A 17853-nucleotide genomic window follows, 5' to 3' on the forward strand; every position below is an offset into this window, starting at 1 on the left:
AACTGTGAGCATGTTAGGCTAAGCACTTCTCAAGAATCGGTTTTAAAAAGCACTTTCTGGGGGCGCCTGGGTGGCTCAGTCGGTTAAGCGGCCGGCTTCGGCTCAGGTCATGATCTCGTGGTCCGTGAGTTCGAGCCCCGCGTCGGGCTCTGTGCTGACAGCTCAGAGCCTGGAGCCTGTTTCAGATTCTGTGTCTCCCTCTCTCTGACCCTCCCCCATTCATGCTCTGTTTCTGTCTCAAAAACAAACGTTAAAAAAAAATTTTTTTTTAAATAAAAAAATAAAAAGCACTTTCTGACTTTTGAAATTCTATGCTGCCAGTAACCAAAAAGCAGTATGAAGTCATAAGATAAATACTGGCGGGGGCAGGAGGTATGTGGGAAAGTTCAGGAAGGTACAACGTACTTGCCACTCTGTGGCCAAAGGGGTCTCAATGCCATAAGTAATTTACATCTCAAATCTCTAAAAATGAATTATTTTAAGAGGTGATGTGCTGCCTAATATGTCACCTTGAATCGGACTTTTCCATAATCTCTCATGTCCCTGCTTAGGTCAGCTGTGCCCTTTGCGGTCTCGATGGCCACGATGGAAACATCACAAGCCAGAGCAGCCTCGGACCTGCTATTTTAAGTGAAGGTTCTTGTTGTCTTTGGAAAACAATACCGCGCAACAAAACACGTTTTCATGGGCCATAATAGCAACACTTTGTCAGCCTTCCTCAGGAAAGCTGAAGGCAGGCCTGGCAAGCCATTTTCCAAGTCCTATAAACCCTATCTTTCATTCTTTTAAACGGAGTGTCATATATGCTCAAGGAATTTCAGTTACTTGGCCCATAATCTTCATAAATACAGACCATTTACCCATTGAAAACTTCCAATTCTGATCCCTAGGCCAGCACTCACAGAATTCTGCGGGGAGTTATTATGGATTCTCAGGGTTAGGAAGCCCTCTCCTCTACCTAGTACCGTGTGTGTGTTTTTCCCATGTTCATGACCAGGATCTGAACAGGAAATTCAAAGGAGCCAGACCGTTTGCCTTTCTTCTCCATGGATTTGGCACCAGCCCAGACCTGCACCCCGAAAGCATCAGACTGGAGAGTCTGCGAATCTCCGCTAGTTGCCTTTGGATGATGGCTTTGAACGGCCCATAGACATGCCATGGCCCTCGGCACCGGGCTCAGCACTGGTTCCAACGGGCCTTATTTCCCACTGTGCTTCCCGTGGCCTGCTTGCCATGGGTGAGCGCTCCGGGTGCCTTACGTACAGGGAGAATGCCAGATATTTGAGACCATTCATATTTGAGACTGAGCATGTACTTCGGGAAGGGTATCGAAAGCTGGTTAGCACTGGTTAGGACGCTCACATCCGCTGCCTTGCATAACTATCTCCTGAACAGCCCCTCTGCCATTCTCCAAGCTACGAATAAAAATTATCACATGCTTGTACTTTCCAGAGATGGAATGAGATTCTTTGAGGGGAAATAAAAAACATGAGCATAAAACGTTAGTTCTGTTTGTCATCTACTCTAATTTTTAGGTTAAGGTCCTCTGAAAGAGAACTCGGCGCGTCTGCGTGTGTGTTCCCACGCCCGTCTTCAGAACTCTAACTAAAAAATGGAGGGGGAGGGGGGGCTACGTTCATGGAGTAAACCATCACCCTGTTTGGTACATTCACAACTTCAAAATTCCTAGCTAACAATTTCAAAAGCCCAGCGGGTGGAGGACAGGCCCGAAAGCTCACTGCTTTTCGGGCCCGTCCCCTCCACTGTCAGCCTCCATTTGTCTCGTGTGGTCGCTCCGCGTCGTTTCTGATGATGCAAACATCACCGGGATTCACCGGAGATCAAGAGTAGGATTCTCTTTTGACTGCAGATGCCACCGGGACGGCCAGAGGAAATTGGGGCGTCATGGAAACAGAGCCGAACACTACCCGATCGTGGGACGCTCCTGGAAAAGGTTACGGTCACATGGCGGCCTCAAGGATACCGATTTCCAACCTGCACGGGTGAAGAGCTCAGGCCGTGGCTTCAGTGGAGTGGGCATCCTTGCCACGGGGCCTCCCTCGGGAGAGAGTAAATGGCTGCTCCCCCAGCCCTCGGCTCCGCGGCAGTTCTTTCTGCCTACAGTGAATAATCCAGACAGGCCTTGTGAACACTGCTCGATCCCTGAGCCACCCCTCAAACGGGGAACGGTGAGACGGATGCGTGCGGGAAGACAGAACTGACATGTCTGAAGTTCAAAACCTGAGTCCTCCGCACCGCTGATACTCTGCTAGACAGGGTTTAGAAAACTAGGGGTCAGACTTCCACCAGCAGGAGTAAGTAGTCCTCTGCTCAAGTTACGGCCAGCAATGGAGGAAGAAAACGAGTGGGAAAGAAGAAGAAAGAGTAGGAGAAGGAACAAACAAGGTGCCCCAGACGAAGGCTGCCCCCTGCGGCCATTCAGCGGTGGTCACGCCTCAGCCTGCCACACTGTGAAACATTAGTGGACACCAGCCCAACAGTCTCCAGGGGGAGATTCACTGTTTTTGACATTTGGGACAGTCCTCAGCCAACCCCCCTTAAAACTGTACAAGGAGCCACGTGAATTACAAAGAGGAGCTCAAATAATCATCCATGTATGTTCACAGCGGCACTATTCATAACAGCCAAAAAAGATGCATCTGACCTAAATGCTTGTTAACAGATGCACAGATAAACAAATCATGTTCTAGCCACATGAAGGGATATTATTCGGCCACGAAAAGGAACGGAGTACTGATAAATGCTACAACCTGTAGGAACCTTGAATACATTAAGCTAAATGGGAGAAGACAGAAACAAAAGGCCACTTAGGTATTCCATTTATACAAAATATTGAGACTCCATAAATATCCAGAAATAGAAGATTGGTGGTTGGCAGGGGCTGGGAGGAGGAAATGGGACTGCTTTATGGATATGGGGTTTTCTTTTGGGGTGATAACAATGTTTTGGAACTAGATAGAGGTTGTGGTTGTAGAACATTGTAAATGTTTACTAAAATGTTGACATGAAAATGGTGAATTTTGTTATGTGAACTGCACTTCAATTAAAAATGTACCAAGAAGGGTTGTTTTTGTACTGATTCCTCTAATTTAGTTGTAAACTTTAACCTGGTGAAGAGTTTTGGTTTTTTTTTAATGTTTATTTATTTTTGAGAGAGAGAGAGAGCAGGTGAGGGGTAGAGAGAGAGAGGGAGACACAGAATCTGAAGCAAGCTCCAGGCTCCAAGCTGTCAGCACAGAGTCTGACGTGGGGCTCGAACTCATGAACTGCGAGATCATGACCTGAGCTGAAGTCGGACGCTTAACTGACTGAGCCACCTAGGCGCCCCAACCTGGTGAAGAGTTTTATGATACATCTTTAACTGGCTACGGTCACTCAGCCTACTGGAGCTCTTGCCAAAGAGGGAATCGCACTTGAGTTCCACGTCAGCTTCTAAGGTTCAATACTCATTAGCAAACATCAGCTCATTCACTCCCTCCCAGAGACAGGAAGAAAAAAAGAAGGGGTAGGATGTCTGTTTCAGGACTTTCATTATGTGACCAATCACTTAATACAGACACACTGAAGGTCACAGCAAGGGCAAAATGCACTGAGACTTTAGTCTGGACTAGGTCTTTCATTTTACTTTATAAAATTAGCATTATTTTATTATTTATTCTACTTTGGTTTTAAATAGATAAGATATACACATGGTTACAATTTTTGCTTTCATATAGTAAAAATAATTTCCTTCCCTCCCTCCCTGCTGGAGACAAGTACTAATAGCAATGTCTCAAATATCCTTCTGGGATAATCTATAGGGACATACAACTCTAAGTACACACAGCTAGATTTTTACTGCTACTGAAAAATTAAAAAGAATCTGAAGAATGACTGCTGGTCCAATCATTAAAATCCTAGTTTTACTGACACATTGTTAGAAGGTGTGGATCTTATTATGTAAGAGGCATAGCTATTGAAACAAAGCGAATAACAAAATGTCATTGACTTTCCATTTGCTAAGAGGCTTTTGGTATTCACTTTCGCTTTCTTCCATGTAAGTTATACCCATTCCCTAATAAGCAGAGACTTCTCCTCCTTTCCTAAAACTAAGATGATCGAGGCTCTGGTTAAGTGAAAAGATGTGTCACTCTGGGATCTTTACGTCTGACTCATAATCGTTATAGATTTCAGTCTGAAAAAAGTCTGAATATTAATGTTCCTTTTTGCAATGTACTTTGCCTCTCTGCAATGACCCTCTGGCTACCATGTACATTCCAAATTCTCTCAACACCCTCCTCCATAGCCAGTAAAGCAATACGGGAACTGACACATGAGGTTAGACCCCTGCCCCTCGGGCCAGAACCCAAGACTGTCATCACCAAATTTATCTGAAGCAATAACCACATCCCCTTTTATTAAACAAGGGAGAAAGCTTGTAAATAAGAACGTAAAGGTGAGTTTAAACATGCCATTATCCTTACTGCCCAATGCACCCAAGCTGTACCTATATGATTTCACCACATCACAAAAGTCATCTCCAGTCTTCAATTTCACTCATTCATTCAAACAGTAGTCAGAACTCAACATTCCAGACCTGGGAGCTGAGATTTACTCTCTCAAAGCCCCCCCCCCCCCCCAGCGAAGGCATGGATTCACTCACTAAATGAACATTCATGCGTTTACTGTGAACCCAGGGAGATTCATAAGGACCAAAAACCAAAAAAACAAACAAAACAAAACAAAACAAAACAACTGTCCTTGTTATTAAGTAGCTCACAGTCTGGTGGGAGAGATAAACATACAAAGAACTAGCAGGAATATAAGGTAATAACGGCCATAATAGAGAGGCAAAGCATCTTTGCCCAGGACACATGCATGCTAGTCCTGTTGCCAAGGGGCCTAAGCAAATTCAAGGCTTTCAGTCTTTGTGTGACAGTCAAAATAATAAATGGTTTTTGAAAAGAAGACACGTGAACAAAATGCTATGGGACAAATTTATGTAAAATTGCACACATCTGGAGGACTTAGCAAAATCCATGCGTGGAGATGATCTCTAGGTGATGGGATTTCAGGTGCTTTCTATCTCCTTCTTCGAACTTTTCTGTAAGATTTTTATTATTTTACGAGGAACACCTAAACCCCTTAAAAAAGAGAAGATTGTTATTAGCCCATTTAGAGAAAGAGATGGCTTTGATTCAGTTTCCAGGATGCTTATATAGGGCTTGACATGCTAGACCTTGTGGAAGACAGAGAAAATAGGGTCCTTGTATTAATGAGTTCATTATCTTGGTGCCAGAGGTGGGTGGGCACACGTCTAAATAACTAAAATGCAACAGGTTTTGTCCCAATGTTGGTTTCTCAGGTGGGACAACTGTCTTACAGTACTATGTTAACTATATAATAAAGAATTTGCCTGGTGGAACATTGTTGGTACTCAAAGAAATGCTTGTTGAATGAGTGACAACCTGTATCATTCTTTGACATTGACATTCATCGTCTTTGTTCCCTGCTATTACCTCTACCCACAATCAATGGGCAGATCGCTGATCCCCAGGCATTGATTTTGCATACCAAAATCATAATTTTGCACTGACTTTGCATTGATTTTGCACTACCACCATTACCATACTGATCTTTCTAGAACATTGTTTTCATCTGGTCATCCTCTAGATTAAAAACTATTCTCAGAAGTTCCACCTTGCCAAACTCCTCAAGGCCTCCCGAGACCTGGCCCTGTCACTCCATCTTTCCAGTTTCATGTCTCGGGACACAGAACAACAAGTCCTTTGGTCTGTTTGGGGTTCCCCCTGCACTGCTTTCACAAGAACCCTCTCCATATTTAGACTGTCCTCTCTTGCAGTATTTCGTTCAACTCTCATAATAACCCTTGGAAGTAGTTATTTTCCAATTTTTAGATGAGGGTAGTAAGGTTCTAAAATGTCAGTAACTTGTCCAAGGCTCCCTGGCCAGGCAGAAGGAGGATGAAGATTCCAATCCAGGCTTTCTGAAGTGGAGAGGCCATATTCTTAACCATTATGCTGTGCCCTCTTCTTTTGTTCCTTTCTGGCTCTAAATATCTCTAAAGCTCAAGTTCTAGTCTTGTAACTTCCGTAAAGAATAATGGTTAGCATACAGATGAGCTTATTAAATGTCATGAATCTTTCAGACATGTTATTTATATGAATCTGCACAGTCCACTGAAAAAGGAACTATTATTGTGTCCTGTTTTGTAGGCAAACAAACGGAGGCAGAGACTGAACTCTCAAGGCTACACAGCCTGTGCGTGGTAGAAAGGGGTTAGAACCAGCCACCACATGTCCAGAACCCATACATCCTCTCGACAGGCAGTGTCTAAAGCAGATCTGATTTTGGAGACCCTGCCCTAAAATACATCACCAAGAGTCAAACTCCAAGAATCCAGGGGCTATCTGTGTTCCTACCTTCACTGGTTTTTAAACTGGGGCAAAGTATCAAATGAGCACATAAAGACATATCGTGAACACCAGAGTGAAAAAAGCAGGGTCACAAAAAGTAGTGATGGTCTGACACAAATATTCAAAAATAAATGCCCGAACAGTAGGTTATTGTCTTATAACTAAACAGCACTTTCATATATGTATCCGTGTAATCCTATAAGGTAGGTAACTATTACCATTTTACAGATAAGGCAGTGGGGGCTGGAGAGGTAAAGAGACTGCTAGCAAGTGGCAGAGCTAGGATGTGACCCAAGCAGTCTGAGGGCGGCATCGGATTATCACCACCCGACATATTCTTAGGTGTCTCAGCAGACAAGTCCCACTCAACCTGCAGATGATCTGGGGGAGAGAATTTAAGATAAAATAAAAATTACCTTGCAACTATCAAAAGCCACTGCACCGCACAGAAATGTAAAATAATGAAAAAGTTCTTCCTCCCCTTTGGAAACATGCAGGTGATTCTTTATCTGAAATGACTTAAATTCGGGCCGACTAGAGCATTTGCCCCGATACCTGTAGAAGTCTCTACTGCAGTTGGAATCGTGACAATGCTGTGCAGAGGGGGAGAGAGAGGAAGATGGGCTGGCATGCCTTTGCGTGGGGGTGGTCGCCCCGTCAACCCACCAAACCCACACGCAATCAGAGGCTAGTCAGACACCCTTGGAAATGGAAAAGGTCATTGCAGACAACAGCCACTCCTGCTCAGGTGCCTGAAATAGACAGAAGCCGTGTGGGAAACGACGGTCCAAACCTGATTCCCTACACTCTAGGATGCCACGCATGTACGTCCCCCCCCCCCCCCACAGGCTCCTTAACCCGTGTGAATCCCGTTCCCCAACTGCTGGCAAATACGTGAAGGCTGGAGAAAAATTAAGCCTCAGTGGAGTGCATGTGACCTGGGAGGTCTTAACGTCTCCTGGACGTCACTTTTTATTTTTAAAGTGTGGATCCGCTAGACATGGGCAATTGATTTTTTTTAAGTAGGAAAAACAACTTAATTAACATTCATCACAACCCTCTGAGGTAATTTTGACCATCGCTCCAGGGTACGGAAGGTTTATTGCTTATTGAATTCACATTGCAGCAGACCGGATGCCGCAAGAGTTTTAGCTAATTCAGGGGCGATCATCTTTAAGGGAAGTAGTTTGCTTCTGCGAATAACTTCCTGGTGGCTTCCATTCATCAAACCTGGCTACAAAAGCAAGGCAGCTGTGCCGTGTAGAAAGCGCACAGCCCCTGGAGGCAGGACACTCAGGTAAACACACGGACGAGTCAGGCCATCGTTTGAGGCTCAGCAGAGAGTGAAGCCCATGCTGTGGAATATCATCAGGCACGCGGTACGGCATCTGGAGCCAGGCAGCCCAGGTCTGTAACTCAGCCCCACTGCTTACTGTCTGCGATCCTGGGTAAATTCACCTCCATGGCCCTTCGTTTCTTCCTCTGCGTAAAGGGGCTAGTTTTAGTGCCAACCCGGTGGGTGGTTCTGAGAATTACATGAGTTAAAATTCGTGGACCAGGTACACAGTACCTGATCCATAGTGAGTACCAGAAGGGTGTGTGATGAAGTAGACAAAACACATATAAAGGTTAAAAGAACGTAAGGTGGACGGGAGCACCGTGACGTCACGGGCATGCCACCGGGAGTCGTCTCTAAACCAGAGCAGTGCAGACAAGGTCTCCTCATTGGTTGTAGCAGAAACCGCACCTCTATCCAGGAAGCTCAAGCAGAAATTATTCTGCGTGAATTCTCATCGCATCCTTGATGTCGCTTCTGTTGACCACCCTTCACTTCTTCTCTTCCTCTCCCACTGTCTTTCCCCTCCTGTTCAGTGATGATGGGAAACCAGCCACCGATCGTGAAATAAAAATTGCAGTTCAGAAGAGCAGATTCGTTTTTGAAAGAACATTTCGAAGGGGAAAGAGGACCTTGGCTCTCTGATCTACTTCATTGGCTCTGTGAACAGTTTCAAAGAGGCGTTTCATTTTTTGCTTTGATGTAGGGGAGATTGGCCCAGTTTAAGATTTTTTTTTTTTTTTTTTAAAGTAGGCTCCACGCCCAGCACAGAGGCCAATGTGGAGCCCAACACGGGGCTTGAACTCACGGCTCTGAGATCAAGACCTGAGCTGAGATCAAGAGTCAGAGGCTGAGCCGACTGAGACACCCAGGTGCCCCAAATTTAAGAATTTTTTCAAAATAAGAATTAAAGTCACACCAGGATAGTTTAACGGACACAACAATTCTTAAAAGAATTACAAAGAGTAAGCAAGTGTTTTCCAAGCATGCTCCAGTGAATTTCAGCAACTTGCTGAAAATTCCCTTGCCACATAGTATTTGTGTGCCCGCCCAGCTTGGGTATTTTGCATGTGTGTATCCATATATAAGAACTCTTTTTTTAACAGACACCCACATGCCCCATAAATGTTATCTGAGTACTGATCTAAATAGACCAGTACTTGTTGAAAATAAAACTGTTCTGACCAAGGCAGTTGCATAGAAAAGAGATTTCATCCTTTGAGAGCAAAGGAGAAAATATGATTTTGTCCAACAATCTGCACACAAGCAATTGTTATTACATCTAGCATTAAGGATATAATGAATTTGAGTAGGATACATTTTTACGCTTAGAATTTTTATTTCTTTATTGTGTGCATAACATGTATGTCATATAAGATGGAAAATACAGGTAAAGCAAAAACATGTTTGATAAAAATTGGAATAACCATTTTGGTAGCACTCTGATGAGGAAACCCATTCCCAAATTGCATGGGCAAAGAGGACAGGGGCCTTGAAAAATATCTATTTCTGTTTCTTTCTCTTTTTTTAATGTTTATTTATTTTTGAGAGAGAGAGAGCATGAGCAGGGGAGGGGCAGAGAGAGAGGGGGACACAGAGGATCCAAAGCGGGCTCTGTGCTGACAGCAGCAAGCATGATGTGGGGCTCGAACTCATGAACCATGACATCATGACCTAAGCTGAAGTCAGATGCTTAACCAACTGAGCCACCCAGGCGCCCCAAATCCTTTGCTTCTTAGCTAGACTGAAGAACTCCTCCAAAGTTTTTGGTAGTGCACTTTCAAAGCAGGCCTTCCCAGATAACGGGGTGATAACCTTCCCAGTGACCTGCTTGGGGCAGGGTAGATATGAAGAGTGAAGCACTACAAACTCCCCTAGGTGTCAAAGACTGGGGTCTACTTTATAGCTCTTGTCCTATTCAGGCTGCTAATATTTATCAGCAGGACATATAAATTCATGCTAAGGACCTGGTTGTGTTGAATCAGACGCCCTAATACATTTATTTTCTTCTTTCCTCCCAATGGTCAAATCCAATTTCTATGCAAATGCTTTGGTCAAAACATTCTCTCTTTCTCTCTCTTTCTCTCTCTCTAAGTATAAGGATTATTCTTTAACAAAAAGATTTAGAATCCCTGCTATAGATTGCATAGAATTCCTCCAGACCAGAAGTGGCTGAGTTCATTCTTATGTACCGAGACTGGGGGGACTTAGTGGAATAATTTATTCCAACCTCCCAAAAGACTGGCAAAATCCCCAGAAACTAAGGCAAACCTCTGGTCTACTTTCTAATGTCCCAGGGAGGAGACAGAGGTAGAGGTTCATTGATTGTAAGTAAGTTAACTGACTTACCCAATGTTATTTATCAGAAGAAAGAGTGTGACCGGCCTATCAGGGAAGTTAGCTGGGGGAAGGATTGGGGGCAAGTTAGTTTTCTCCAGATTCCCACAGGTCAGACAAGACCTCGTCACGAAGAATGATAAATCCCATGACACATATGTATCTCATTCCCACACTTTCTTCAGATGCTCCTTAGGTTTTTAAGAGAGGTCTCCCCCAACTACCCCCTATGAATGCAGCCCCTTTACCCTGCTTTTTCTTCCTACTTTCCTTTTCTTCACATATTAAGTATTTTTGTGTATGCATTTATGGTCTGCTCGTTCCTGCTGGCAAGTAAGCTTCCCAAGGATGCTGAGTCTTTGTTCACAGCCTGTATCTCCAGTGGGAACAACACTACACACTGTAGGTGCTCAACAAACTATCTGTTCAGGGACGCCTGGGTGGCTCAGTCGGTTAAGCGTCCGGCTCAGGTCATGATCTCACAGTTCATGAGTTAGAGCCCCGTGTCGGGCTCTGTGCTGACAGCTCAGAGCCTGGAGCCTGCTTCAGATTCTGTCTCTCTCTCTCTCTCTCTCTCTCTCTCTCTGCCCCTCTACCACTCACACTCTGTCTCCCTCTCAAAAATGAACAAAGGTGAAGAAATATTAAAAAAAAAAACCTATCTGTTCAATGAGTAAGTGTCAGAAACCCTCTAAGTGAATACATATTTAAAGATAACAAATATAAAGAATTAAGGGTAAGGATAAATCACCGCTGGGGACAGTTTCTTTAACACACAGAGCTATCGATCACTTTGCCACCAGATGTCCGCACATCTCAACCTCCGAGACTAAGGGAATGGGCATTTCTCACGTAAAGTCTTATCATTCTTTTTCCTTTATTTACCCTCAAAATGCACAGTTTGACGTCCAGTTCTATTTATGTCTTTGAAATAAGGGAGATGCTTCTCACTCATGGGTTTTAGCAAAGGCTTCACGTTTTACGATTGCCAATGCTTTAGACACGACTACGCTTGTCTCCAGCTATAGCAGCTGCACAAAAAGGAAGGCACTTGCCTAAGCTACCTTTGAGCTACTAGGAGCTCAGGTCAACAGGTGGCCAGGGCACTTACTGCTGGGGCAGGAGGCTTCTTTAGGGCTGGACGACATTGGCTGCGCACACAGTTGACAAAGGCAGTCTCTCCCATTGAACGTGACTCGGTCTCCGGGTGGAAACGGGCGCCTGGAGACAGAAAGACATTGCCCTCAAGGTTATTCCAGCAATTTAATTTCTTTCCCTGCTCCTTCGGCTTGCTGCCCTCCGGTGCCAATCCATTTCTTTGAGGAGCACCAGCCAAAATGTCTGAAATGCGGTCCTAACCGAGCCAGCCAGCTGGATATAGTCCAAACAAATAAACGTGCCTCATTTTGAGAAGAAGCGAGAACGTATTGCTTCTGCCGGCAACCAGACAGTAAAATGGAATAATTTACCTCTACTCATTAGTGGAGGGAGGTTCCAGCAAGTCACCTAGCCAGGTAAACACACAAAACTTTTCCATTTTCCAAATGGAAAATCCTTCAAGAAGAAACATTTTAAATGCCATAAATTCCTATTCAAGCGTAAGGCCCCTCCCCAGGAGAACTGGTTACAGGTCAAACATTAACTCCTTCAGTTCCCTAGAGCTACGGGGCCATGGTGCCCAACTAGACTTTGTCCTAGACATCTGAGTGGGTGAACTGGATGTCTCCCTCCAGAGCTGGAGTGCTGGAGACCCAGCGCCTCGTGGAGAAACACAACAGTGCTGTAAATACTTGTTTAAAAACCGTTAGCTTCTAAAAATTTAAAAAAAAAAATCTGTTAGCTTCTTTTCAGAGAGATAATTTCCTTTTGCTTTAGACATTTATCAGTAACAGACATTTTCCAAACATGTTGCCTCTGCGTGTATGTTACCAGTCTCTTCTCCTGCCAGTTCAGCAGGCAGCTAGCTTTTCAAAAACAAAAGTCATTAACAAATAGGTATATGACAGTTTCCACACCTGCTTACTTGTAATTGGCAATTTGCCGATACTCTTCATTAACAGGAGTTTTCAAATGTGTGATTCTGTCAGCTAGGAAATGCAAAACTCCCAAGCAAAACATCCCCCCACATGTGAGTCAGGAACAATTACTTAAGAACAAACTCCAGCTCCTTGACAGGAATATTACTTTCACAGCTGCGATCGCTCCTTTAAGTGGCCCTTCAGCTGCCTCACACTTGGTAATGAACCGTCATGCACACACAGGTAGTAAATCTGGACTCAAAACCACGCCACAGAGGTGCATGGTGGAGCGTTGTTAAGTTCTTACGCTCCCCCCCCCCCCACCTCATTTTACAAGTGCTGAGCTGAGGCAGTCTCCTCCCCTCTCATGGTGCTGTGTAACTTTCCATTGTTCAGATAAGGCCCAGAGAGGTTAAGTGACTTCCCTGGATCGATCAGCTCGGGAGACTGGGCCACCGGCAGGTACAGGTGGCATCCAACTCAGGACTTCTCTATCTTTAACAATCAAAACTGCACTCTGGTAGATGCCAGTGGGCCTATTGCATCATTAATGAAACCTGAACAGGCCCCCAGTCAGCTCTGTGGGCGAGGCATCGGGAGTTGGGGGGCCATTTCAAAGCAAGCACAGGTTCTTTGCCTCCGATGAGGGCCAGGACTAGGGTGAGGCCAGTGAGGCGCCTGGGGCACAGGCTTTAAGGAGGTACAGGCCCCGCAATGCACGGCCCTGAGCGTGAGCACCCCCTCAAACTGTGCCCCCAAGCCGCCTCTCTAGCCTCTGAGCCAAGCTTGTATTTTCAGACTTGAATCCCACCTGGATCCACGAGGGGATACATCCGAGTCCAGGTCTCAACATGAGGCCAGGTCTTTTAAATTTGGGGCTTTGTAATTTTATAAATGATCCGCATACCTCCCCCTTCTGCCCACTGGGTCCTCTGCCCACATGGGTTCACTTCCTTCTGTGTAAACACAAAGAGAACTGGATTTGGAGTCAGGAAACCTGAGTTCAAACCTTGCAGTGTTACCTTGGGAACGTCCGTTAAGCTCCGACACTCCGCGGCACTCATAATTAGGGACACTAATTCCTGGCTGACTTCACAGAATTGCTACGTGGGTTAAAGTTTGTAACCCACAAAGGAGGCCCCTCCACTTCAGGTACAATGTTGTTGGGTCAGCGGTAGCAGCATTGAGTAGCTGTTCACTGGCTCAAACGTCCAGAGACGGGACTAACACTAATAGATGTTTTCCCTTCATCACCAAATTTAAAACAATGATCTCTCAAGGCCAGGATCGGGAGGGCTCTTAGAGTGTATCTGGGCCAGGGCCTTCCAACCTGGTGAGTTGGATGAGTACATCATACTTGGGAATCCTCCAGAAAGCACTAAGTCAGCGGGAGAGTTTGGGGGGGGGGGTGGCGGGGGAAGCTAGAAACAGATATTTGTAAAGAGACCTTCCCCACAGAAGAAGTCCAACGCTCATCCTAGCTTGGGGGATCACTCGGATCACGGCCTCCTATTTTATAGATGAAGCAATTGCCTTGGAAAAGTTAATTCACATAGGTCTCAAATCAGCCCAGGAAGCTGGACCAGAACTTGGGACTCAAACGCCAGGCAAGGGCTTTTAACCAGGCTGTGGGCTACAGTCTGAAAAGGGACAGGTCAAGAGGAAACTTTACTTTGGATTAAATGCAGAACAATTTTCAGCCCAATAATTCAGAATTTTAAAATTAGGATTTAAAAAAATATAATTGAGAAATGGACTGATGGCTATAAAAAGTTACAATAATAATTTCACCATGACTATGTCATCTGAATCTTAGGATTTATCTCTGAGTATTACCTTGTTGGTTAATTATATAAAATTAAGTTTACCTTTTTTAGAGTTTACATCTCTCTGGCCTAGAAACCTGAAATGTTTAAAAACAAAGCAAATTCACCTCCTCTGAACTGTAGTTTTTAACAAAGCCATAGAACTGGACCACATAGCAGTCAGCACCACACTAAAAGGAATGGGGCTGCCCGACTAGGATCGATCAATAAAGTAGCTGACCCTTGTTGGTGACTCTCCTCGCACAGGAATCAAAGTCATCTTAGGTTCAGTTATGTGTAGCATTCAACACAACACAACGATGAAACCACATTTCCCCACTCACACTTCACATACTTGCCTTCTTCTCTCTGACTGATCATGGTAACCAAGCTGGTTTGGGCAATTAAGATTTAACCTTGCCAGGTGATAGAAGCCTAGAGAACAGGGGTTGGTAAACGTTTCCGCCTGAAAGTTCAGATTGCAAATAATTTTTCAGACTCTGCAGATCCTATGGAGTCTGTCACAACTGCCCAGCTCTGACCCTGTAGCCAAACACAGCCCATCAGCAGCCATCTGGAAACAAACGGGGGTGGCTGTGTCCCAATAAAACTTTATTTACAGAGACAGATATTGGGTCTCATTTGGGACACGGGCAGAGTTTGCCTCGCTCCGCTATAAGGGAGACTATTTCAAACACACACAACCATATGAACTTCTTCCAAATCAGCTTTATCTTTCCGAGAAGTTATGCTATTTCCTCCTAATGTTTTCACTGCTCAAAAAGTTTCAAGACCTAGGGGTGCTTGGGTGGCTCAGTAGGTCGAGCGTCCGACTTCGGCTCAGGTCATGATCTCACAGTTCGTGGGTTAGAATCCCGCATCAGGCTCTGTGCTGACCGCTTGCCCAGAGCCTGGAGCCTGCCTCAGATTCTGTGTCTCCCTCTCTCTCTGCCCCTCCACCGCTCACGCTTTGTCTCACTCTGTTTCTCAAAAAAATAATAATAATAATAAATGTAAAAAAGTTTCAAGACCTAGAGCCGCTTTCCAGTTGCCTTCAAGCCCCTTAAAATCAGTCCTATTATTTAGTAGAGGACATCACGGGTAAAGTTTCCCAACTAAATTACTTTTTTGACTAAGACTGATACAATAATAGGAAGATTTTTTTAAAAACTTTAAGGATACATCAGAAAAAGAGTATGTCAAGACAGTACATCTCCAGACAAAAGGCGTATATCCCAGGCCTGAAGAGCAGAACCCAGCGCTTCTCCGTTAGGGGAGCCCCCACTTACTTGCAGATAGTACACGCAAAGCAGTTGGGATGATAGGTCTTGCCCAGGGCAGTGACCACCTCTCCTTCCACGAACTCCCCACAGCCATGGCAGCGTGTCCCATACATCCTCTGGTAGTCCAGGGTGCAGAGATACTCGCCGTTCTTGATGAAGAAGCCCCCTTGTGCCAGGTCACAGCCGCACACTGTGGAAAGACAAGTTCACATTTGGTCATCGTCTGCCACGCTGCCGGGCAGCAAATGCCTTCCACTGCGTGCTGTGAACTTACTCCATGATCTCAGTGGGCTGGGGTGAGGGGAGGGGACTGGTACAAAGAGCTATTTATTGTGGGGCTCTGAGTTCTCTCTTGCCTCCTTCCCATTTCGTATCCCTCCTTTCGGGAGGGATGGAATATCTCACACGAGTAAAATTCATTGGCTGGGTCTCAACGACTTGTGCGGTATGTCTAAGATTCAGAGATAATCCGTCTCTGATGGAAAGATGCCGTTGGTTCAGGCTGTCTCGAATAGGAACAAAGGTATCTCTGGCAGAGCGATTTAGGAAAGGGACCCACTGCTGGCCCACACAACTATTTGCTTTGGGCCAAGACGATTACTGGGCTGAGTAATAAATTCCCACCATACCAAAAGCAGCAGCAGAAATGTCTGAGTCCATTTTTTTCACACTCTGGAAATACTTTGCCACAGCTATGAATAATTTGGACGTTTAATTTTCTCCTTGTGCGGTAAATAGGATAAGTCGATTGTTTATATATTATAGGGAGAGATAAAAATGAACAGGCAAAAGGGGGAAGAAAAGGGAACATGTCCAAGATAAAATCATCGTTCAGGACCTCAGTACACGCAAAAGGGAATGCTTTACTGCGTCCGGATTTTGGTGTCTCTTGCGCAGCTGTGGACCATGGACACGGTGCAGAGAAGCAGGTCCCCGGGTGCCAGGGGCTTGGGCGTGGCCTACGTGTTGAGACAAGACCAGAAGAGGGCACGGCCACTTGTCCAAAAATAAAGCCCAAGGCTGACCCGGAGAGTAAAGAGTTTGCACTGTCAAAGGCCTGGGAAGCAGCAGCCATGGCCGGGAACCTCCAGTCTCAACCTCTCGATGCCCAGGGTTGGGTGACTCTATATAGTTAAGGGCCTTAGGCAAAGAATCCCGGATTCTTCCTGATTCTTCCTGCAAGCAGCTGGAACAGGCACCCAGTGGGCAGGGAGAAGGGGAGCTCAACCACTAAACTTGCTTTCCTAAGAATCCTGCTGGAACACCTCCAGCGTTCCTCTAATTAGTTCCCGTGACTCATCAATGCCTCCGGACGACCTAGTGCTGAGCACAGTGAGGTTCTGCCAGAATATGGTGCCTACTCTCCCACCCCTCCGGTAGCAATCTTTCCTACTCCGAGCCGTTAGAGATTTTCAAGGTGACACAGAAGCCACAAAGAAGCTTTCCGCTGTGGAATCATCAGCCTTTGTTTCCATCAACACTCCACAGCTACGACCTCTTTCTTTGCAATTTATAATCAAGTAACCCAAGATGATGGCCTGAGTCCATCATGCCTGAAAATGACCACCGCTATAAATATGACTCTGATCACATTACCTGGAAAACAGCTCGTTCACCACCTGCTGCCTCCTCTAACCTGCCAGTGCCCCCACTGCTCACACACCTGCTTCTTCCTTAACAAACAGGTCCTCCGGGTGGGAGGAGCTCAGGGATGGACTGACTGCACTCTGACCGCCAATTCCTTCAACAGCAACAAACACAATCCTGGGGTTCACAGAACACCCCAGAGAGGTTTCTTCGATATTGCTCTACGTACATATCTTTTTTTCCCCGAAGATGACAGAGTATTTTATGGTAAGAGTCCTCATCTTCACTCCTTTTGATTCTTCTTCAGGAATCTTCAGCCGTGGTATCGAAGGTATTACTAGGAACATAGTGAATTAACTTGAATCCGGCATCAAACTTGGCAAGCTCCCCGCGATGTCACTCCTCAGTGGCATCAGCAGTTTTGATGACTCTCTTGCTCTTGCAAATGTAGGTATTTCTTAAAGCCACGAGAAGTGACAAAATAATGATTTTGACTACTGGTAACTCTCTTTATTTTCCCCTCCAATCACCTTGGGTAAGTTTAAAAATTCACAGGGGCACCTGGGTGGCTCAGTCGGTTAAGCGTCCGACTTCGGCTCAGGTCATGATCTCGTGGTCTGTGAGTTCGAGCCCCGTGTTGGGCTCTGTGCTGACAGCTCAGAGCCTGGAGCCTGCTTCTGATTCTGTGTCTCCTTCTCTCTCTGCCCCTCCCCAATTTGTGCTCTGTCTCTGTGTCTCTCAAAAGATAAATAAATGTAAAAAAAAATTTTTTTTAATAAAATAAAATAAAAATTCACAGATCCTTTATAAAAAGAAAGATCCGGTGGCAACAGGGTGATCTTTATGCCAATCCAGATTGTGAGATAGCTTCAGAGCTACTTGTAAATGTTGTAGAAATTCCCTGTATTTGGTGCAGCCTTTCTACGTCACATGGGCTTGTGAAACTGACACGGACCCTCCTTTAAAGGTCCTAGTCGATATAATCCTAATGTAGTCTTAAAAAATGACTTTGTAACTTCTGTTGAGAGTTGCCAAATTACAATTGAACTC

General features: G+C 45.2%; 1 protein-coding gene across 8 annotated transcripts in view; it reads right to left on the reverse strand.

Moving 5' to 3' along the window:
- The window catches only part of ABLIM1 (actin binding LIM protein 1), a 293808-nt gene that overhangs the window by 106432 nt on the left and 169523 nt on the right, over positions 1-17853 (reverse strand). For all 8 annotated transcript variants that reach the window (XM_042960677.1, XM_015538779.2, XM_007084839.3 and 5 more), the window contains exons 3-4: positions 15223-15406; positions 11222-11331 (exon numbers count right to left, since the gene is read on the reverse strand). In XM_042960677.1, the coding sequence (XP_042816611.1) occupies positions 11222-11331; positions 15223-15406 (294 nt within the window). The remainder of the gene's footprint in view (positions 1-11221; positions 11332-15222; positions 15407-17853) is intronic.

The sequence above is a fragment of the Panthera tigris genome, chromosome D2 (assembly GCF_018350195.1).
Source record: "Panthera tigris isolate Pti1 chromosome D2, P.tigris_Pti1_mat1.1, whole genome shotgun sequence".
Classification (NCBI taxonomy): domain Eukaryota; kingdom Metazoa; phylum Chordata; class Mammalia; order Carnivora; family Felidae; genus Panthera; species Panthera tigris.